This window comes from Marmota marmota, unplaced genomic scaffold (genome assembly GCF_001458135.2).
Source record: "Marmota marmota marmota unplaced genomic scaffold, marMar, whole genome shotgun sequence".
Taxonomy (NCBI): Eukaryota; Metazoa; Chordata; class Mammalia; order Rodentia; family Sciuridae; genus Marmota; species Marmota marmota.
This window is the reverse complement of record NW_025999905.1, coordinates 721272-728729: the sequence shown is the minus strand read 5'-3', so window position 1 is coordinate 728729 and position 7458 is coordinate 721272. Positions and strand designations below refer to the sequence as shown.

General features: G+C 37.2%; 1 protein-coding gene across 5 annotated transcripts in view; it reads right to left on the bottom strand.

Annotated features, from left to right (window-relative positions):
- Positions 1–1586: 1586 nt before the first annotated feature.
- The window catches only part of Grm3 (glutamate metabotropic receptor 3), a 212863-nt gene continuing 206991 nt past the window's right edge, over positions 1587–7458 (bottom strand). For all 5 annotated transcript variants that reach the window (XM_048799556.1, XM_048799557.1, XM_048799558.1 and 2 more), the window contains one exon: positions 1587–2151. In XM_048799556.1, coding sequence (XP_048655513.1) covers positions 2078–2151 — 74 coding nt within the window. In that variant the 3' untranslated portion in view covers positions 1587–2077. The remainder of the gene's footprint in view (positions 2152–7458) is intronic.

Here is a 7458-nt window from a genome sequence, read left to right as displayed (position 1 = left end):
AATTCCAGGTTCCTGTTTGAATCTGAGAATTCAGGGACTAGTGAACACTATTGTTTCAAGTATCTGTGAGCTTTGGGTTGATTGATTAAGTTGCTGATTCAAATGCATTCAGAAGGAAGAGAATTTCTAACTTCTGAATACTTTATTTCCTTCAAGGCCAGTCCTGTTGTCATTTATACACCTGTTCATAATTTCTGGATGTTTTAAAAATACTGTCAGTGTCTTGCTTATTTCAAGCCTTGACTATTTAGCTTGAGGGTCCCTCATATCCTTGATTCTACTCTGCTTTCTTCTCACTATCTTCCTTGGACACAGGTAACCTCATTAAAATATTTTCTAGTCTTTATGCTTCTTAAATGTGGAGACTGCATCTTACTCATCTTTCTTCCTTTTGTGCACCAAATAGTGGCCTCAAAAAAATATGTCTAGATCCTATTCCCTGGAACCTAAGAGTATTACTTTATTCAGATAAAGGACCTTATGTAGATATAATTAAGGATGTCAAGATGAAACAATCTTGGATAATCTCAGTGGGCCCTAAATCCAATGGCAAGTGTGATTTCAGGAGACATAGAAGACAAGACAGGCACAGAGGAGAATGTGATGTGAAGATGGAGGCAGAAATTGAATGATGTGGCCATAAGCCAAGGAACCTGGCAACCTCTAAACACTAGAAATGGCGTGGAATGAATGAATTCTTTGGAGTCTCTGAAGGAGCATGCCCTCCTGACACTTTGATTTCAGACCTCTAGCTACCACAACTGTGAGAGAATAAAATTTGTATTATTTTTAAGCCACATAGTTTGTGGTGATTTCTTATATCAGCCACAGGAAACTAACATCTTCTCTATCCATGGCACCTGGTGCAGGATCTGGCAGATAGTTATGTTGTCAGTAAATGTCCCTACATTAATTAGTGATTTGGGACTACAAGGTTGACAGAAATAGGACAGTATTAGGAAAGAATAAGCCAGTTTTAGCTTACCCATACTTTTCCTGTTCACTCCTTTATTTAGGTAAATACAATGTTCAAGTTTAGTGACAAGCCTGTGTGCCTGAGCATTGTTCCTTGGACTTTGGAGAAACATTGGGAAATACAGATACCCTGTATTTCTATTGCTTCATTCCGCTATGAATAGTAAGAGTGATTTTCCATGAAAGGACAAGATGCTTTCCAGTCTCTTTCCTAGTAATGAAGTTTGTGTTTGGAAATGAGAGTCATTAGATTTTTCTGGCAGTCCGGTTTCTATATTAGGATTTAAGAATTTTTTCTTTGCCTAAGAGCTCTATTTGAGCAATTCTGGGCTCTCGTATGGATATGGCTTTAAAAAGAGAAAAAACTAATATGTATGGAATCATCACTTTAGTGGCCAGGTACATATGGTATCAACTTCTGATCATTGTTTTCTGTAGAGAAGTCCAGATCTGTTCACAACTTTCTAGCAGGGTAATAACTTGAGTTCAAAGTATGCATGGATGTAAAGAAAAGCAGGTAATTTGTTCCAACATTAAAAGTAAAAATGACCTAAAATACATACATTCAAATTATGTTAAGTGATTGAGAAAGGACAAACCATTATCCACCATGCTGGAAAACCTTGAAGGTTTTATTCCCAATAACTTTACATTAATACAGATGCTTTTTATTTTGTGCTCAGAAAAACAATCTGTTACACGTAATGTAACTTTAATATACAACATAGAAACTCATCCTAAATTAGTTACAACAAGAACCTACAAAAAACTTCATAGGAAAAAAGTTACCTAATATTGCCACCGTATTTTTTTTTTTTTTAGTAGACTGACTGACCCTGTCAGACCCTGTCACCAATGCTCAGCTCTGTAAACAATGGTTATTTTCATGTTCTGGGGAATTGTTAATAATAGGGGCACTAAAATCATCCTAGAAAGTTCTAGCACATCACTATATACTGTACAGTCCTCAAAAATAATTTATTGTACTGTTTCTAAAAAAAGGTACTAGAATTGTTCTTTTGCTCTGTTTCCATTCTGGAGCTGCACATGAGCACATTTGTCTAACAGTCTAAAAACACAATAACTGAACTGCAAATCACAATCACAGAGACGAGGTGGTAGAGTCTAGGACTTCCCGCCCATTGCACACCGTCGGGACATATGTGCTTGCAGAGGCTGCAAAACAAAGTGGGACAGAAAACTCGGTTAAGTAGGTCACATAGGCAATGCATGGATTATCACAGACACCACATTAAAATTAAGTTAAAACTCATTTTAACTTGGCTTTGGCTTAATGCTGTAGTAGGTCAACTTGCAAATATGTTCTGTTTAAAATGAGTTTGTATCTTGGAACATACCTTCACACAGCATACCTCCTATAGAGAGAATCTATAAGCATAATCATTGCTGAAAGAAGTTTTGTGTGTTGAAAATTAACTTTGATAATCTATAACTGGTGGAAATACAATGCACAAAATCAAAAGATTCAATCAATTTTCTTATAGTTTGTTATTTACTATTTTCAAAATCTTTAACTAGTTTTGTTATCTCTGGTAAGGGGTGACTCTTGCAGGGCCCCATGAGTCATCTGTAATCACACTGCCTTAGGGGAGGGGTGATATATTTTCATTGCTCGTTTTGCATTTTTTAAATAAGAAATCTAAGTACAGAAAAGTTTTATCTATTTCACCCTTTGTGCTTTTCCTTTTCACTGAATGAGGACAAAAACAAGTATCCTCCTTCCCCATGGGAGGAAACCATATTGCCAATAGAGTAGTTTAGAGAAATGGCCCTACCCTACCTTTGAGGTCTCTGTATGTCCAGTTCATTGGTTTGTCTGTTTGTACATACCATGAACAGCAGGGGCTGGTCCTGCAGGCCATCTGACGACAGCCCAGATCAAATTGACCAGTCATCTGTCCCATCCTTTAAGGATATATGAACTAATATCATGCTAAAGTGTTCATGTCTGATAGTGGATATGTTCTTGCCCTGGAAAATTGCATTTCACATAGAAATTTCTTTAAACATAAAGGAGTAACTGTGAACTTTGGGATATGTGGCATTCTGTGGGATCATGTTTATCATATGTGGGGCCACGAAATCTTTTGGCCAGTCCACCACTAGAAAAACTAAAGTCTCTCAATTTTGCATTGATAACTTGGGTAGGTATATGAGAAAACCTCTAAAGTCAAGTCTGTGTGGTTGCCTAAATTCATAGTGGAGTCATGTGGCATACTAAATCTTAGAGATATTTTTCCTTTTATTATTGTTAGGACAAGGTTCAATTTTCATTACGATGTGAGTCCATTACAGCTATATATCTTTCAGGATAGGGATTGCACAACCTACATCTCCTGAAGCTTCTACAATGAAGATATTTTTAACAGAGTGTATACCAGACAAATGCTTGATGGGCAGTGATTGTAATTCAAAATGTAAGGGCCTTATTTTATTATTTGCAAAGTATTTTCATATTCTTTATTTCCAGCAACAAAGCTAGAAAAGGTAAGAGAAAGCATGAGGCAAACTTTAAAACCCAGGTCCCTGGAAACTTAGGGGAGTACTCCAGGTCATTGAAAATGTGCTCCTTCTGGAGCCCCCTTGTATCTAACCACCTGCTTGACATCTTCATGTGTATATTTCATGAAAATTTCAAAATCAGTGTCCAAAGAAGAACTCTTGATTCTGCAACCTATTAGCCTATTTAGCCTTCCTGTCTTCAGTAAATGGTCTCACCATCTTACCCAGACCAAATGTCTAAAATTTATGTTTTTTTTTCATTATACATCCCACATCAAACCTATTACAAGATCCTATCAACTCTATTTGAACACCTGACTATTTTTCTCTCTGCACCCACTACCCTTGTCAAGAAAAAACAGAAAGGCCCACCCATCCCAAAACCATGCTGCTCAGAGACCTCACATATGTAGCCCATTGTTTGAAACCACCATTGTCTGTCATCTGAGTATGGCAGTAACTGTATCACTGACATTCCTGTTTTTTTCTCTTGTCTCCTGGTGATATGTTTTCTACAGAGCAGTGAGAATATAGTTAGCCCTCTGTATCCTTTGTTCTGCATTCTTTGATTCAACCAACTATAGATTGAAAATATTCTGGAAAAAATATTTTTGTTCATGTTCAGATTTTTTGGCATTCCCTAAAGAGTACAATATAACAATTGTTTATACAGCATTTATATTGTATTAGTACTTATAAGTAATTTAGAGGTAATATAAAGTATACTGGAGGATGTACATATGTTATGTGCAAATATTATGCCTTTTTATATGAACGACTTGAGCATCGATGGCTTTGTATACTTGTGGACTCCTGATACCAATCCCCCTTGATACTGGGGAATGACTGTATTTTTAAACACAAGCCCCCTACCTACACACCTCCAAGGGCTTTTTTTTTTTTTTTTTTTTTTTTTGTACGTTAACTCCCTACTCTGGCTTATAAATACCAGTACGATTTGGTCTATGCCTCTCTTTCTGTGTTCACCTCATTCCACATGTTTTCTCTGCCTTTTTGTTTTTGTTTTCCAGCACAGCAAATCTGTTTCTCAACTTTGTGCCTTTGCAGTAACTGTTGCCTCTGCCAGGAACATTTCCTCACTGATGATCTTGTCTGGCTCCTTCTTGTCATTCGCATCTGACATATCACCTCCCCAGAAAGGCTGTTATCAGGTCACCTAATCTACAGCATCCAGTTACTCTGTCACATCAACTGGTTTTAAAACAGGCTAGCCCCATTGTTTTTACCTGTTTTTTTCTATGATTATTATTTCTCTTTGTTGCTGTTATTATTATTATCTATACTTTTGACCAGAAAATATATGGGAACTTTGCTTGTCTGTTTCATCATTTATTTATCTCTGATGAGGACCATGAATAGCCTCTATAAAAAGTTCCTGAATGATCATATAACTGTTTGCATTTATATGCAAAGAATGAGACAACGAATGAAAATTTTAAGAAGGCAATTGGCTACACATGTGAGGCCTCTGAGAAACCTTGTTTGGAGACAGGTGGGCCTTTCTGTTTCTCAAACCACACTGTGCTAATAACCATCATCTACCCTTGCAAAGAGAACTGGCTCAGGCTGTGAGCTCTCTGTAGCAAGCATGCTGCCTTTGACATTTTGACTAATCCCTTTATCTTTCCCAGGATCAAGTTTTATTATTTCTGTACAGGATTTTCATTTTTCAAGATTGAAGAGGAATGATGTGTCATGAGGGTAAGTCAAGGAGAGCAAAGGACTGGTGTACAAATGCCCCTCTCTACCCTGGACTTGCCTAATACCCCGCCCCCCCCACGCCCACATTTATTGAGGTTGTATCAGAAACCTACTTTGAACTCCCAATGAAACTTGATGTGACTTTTTTTTTGAAGTCAGTTTGTTTAGTTAGTGCCTCTAATTACTTAATCATCAGATGTGTTTTGACTAGGTAGGAAATACAGGGGCTGCAAAAGCTAGTAGCTGCATGGTTGAAAATACTCTTCTATTATACACCCCATGGACATCATTTGGAGTTTATAGAAGAATTTTGAGTACTCATCCTGCTCTATAGGGACAGTAAAAGGAATGCCTGAAGCCAGAATATTTATACTCTTTGTGAGGAAGATAATACAAATTCTTATAAGAAATAACACCAGCAAAAACATCCACAAGACATCTCCTGCAGATATTTTTTCCCCTAAATTCTTTGTAGCCTCTTGAAGGAAACTCTGCCTTGTATTTTTCTGCTTCTCCTTTACTGTTTCATCTGTAGCTTTTGCAGTACATTTTATTATGTAAGAAAAAATTCTCATTTTTGCACATGGTGCTGAATATAGTAGAGGAATTATTGTTTTATGAGTTTACTATCTCAGTTACTTTGCCTTTCATAAATATTTTACATGTGCCTCCCATATTAGCTCATCTGTTATTCCCCAAGGTAGTAAAATATGTGGAAGAACAGAGTATTATCATTTTTGTGTGTGTTTGTGATGAGCTTTTGCTATTGTTCTGATGAAATTCTCAGGAGATTTTTAATGGTGTAACTTTAGCCCATTTTCTTAAGTGTGGTTAAGCAGATTTCTGTAATCATCCTGCCAGAAATAAGAGGCTAGCAGGCCTATTTTTGGCTTTTCTGGGACTTGGGGTGAGCAGCAGCTGTTAGTTACTGTAGGCTAAGGTGGTACTTTTTGCCATTCAAAGAGAAAACTGAAGGCAGCTGAAAAAGACCTCATAAGCTTCACTGTTGATCACAAAAGGGCAATTTATACCCATCAAAAGGCATAATTTGCTTCACAAACTTGGTGAAACATTGGAGATCAATGCAGCCAAGTGGCAGCTTTATCTCGCTCTGTGAAATCCACTCGTAATGCATGGGCTGGCTGGGCTTTGTGGAAAAGGACGACTTTTTTCAGGTAACTGGTCCCCCAATCAATGCTAAACATATTTACTTAATAGATTCTTATGGATACCAAGTCTGTTAGTCAATTCAGTGACTGAGACCGGTTCCTGAGAATTAATGTCTTACTATAACTCTGTAGTACATCACAGTCAGAAGAAAACAAAACAAATATTTCAACAGAACAGACATTCCAGTTTGTCCCCATCTGTTCCGTTTCCTTGTTCCCTGTGACCCCAAATAATTTTTCCCAGGATAACTGCTTGTTTAGATGTTGTAATGTTATGGTCATGGAATCTACTTTCCATCAGCCATTGGTTGCCTTGTCTTCTGCTTTGTTATTGAGTCTGTTTTCTTATTGGTCACCTTTAGTTTACTTGACCTGTTCCAGAAGAAGTTCATCTGCTGATGATCACATGTTGTCTGGGAAGATGAGGATCCCATTAGCTACAGGGTGGTTTGTCTAATCTTATCAGAGATTTCACAGTGGAAGATGGAGAAGGCACTATTAAGAATCACAGACTGACATCTCAGGAAGTGTTTCCTCTTTATGATCTAAGTAATGGTCTTGAACTATTAACAGCAGGTTAAAATGAAATCATTATGCTGTGGGGTAAAAATTTACAAACCCAAGATTTAGTTTCCAAATGTGGAGTTGGAACTGTATGAAAGCAAAGACTTCTTTCTTCATCCCAGGATTCTTGTCTTATAAGATTCACAGAAAGAGACAATATGTTGTGTACCGTTTTTAGGATCCACAATTCAATTTAATTACCACATCAGCAGAAATTTCACTTGGTTTTGAACTAACTACGTCACACTATTGTTGCTGCATCATGTTGTTTTTCCAGTCATGCTCTTTTATTCTCTGCTCCCTCCCCCAAGAAGTACAAAGTGAATGTCTGGTAAGTAATTGGTAAATGAAAGAACTCCATAAATTGATGCACGGTTTTTCTGATTCTGCATTTTTCTAAGCACCTCTTAGTTGCCCAACATCCCCTTTTCTATTCAAATATGGATAGAAATTCATTCAAAGATCAGAAGCTCATTCACCCAGAGGCTCAATAAATCAATGTATG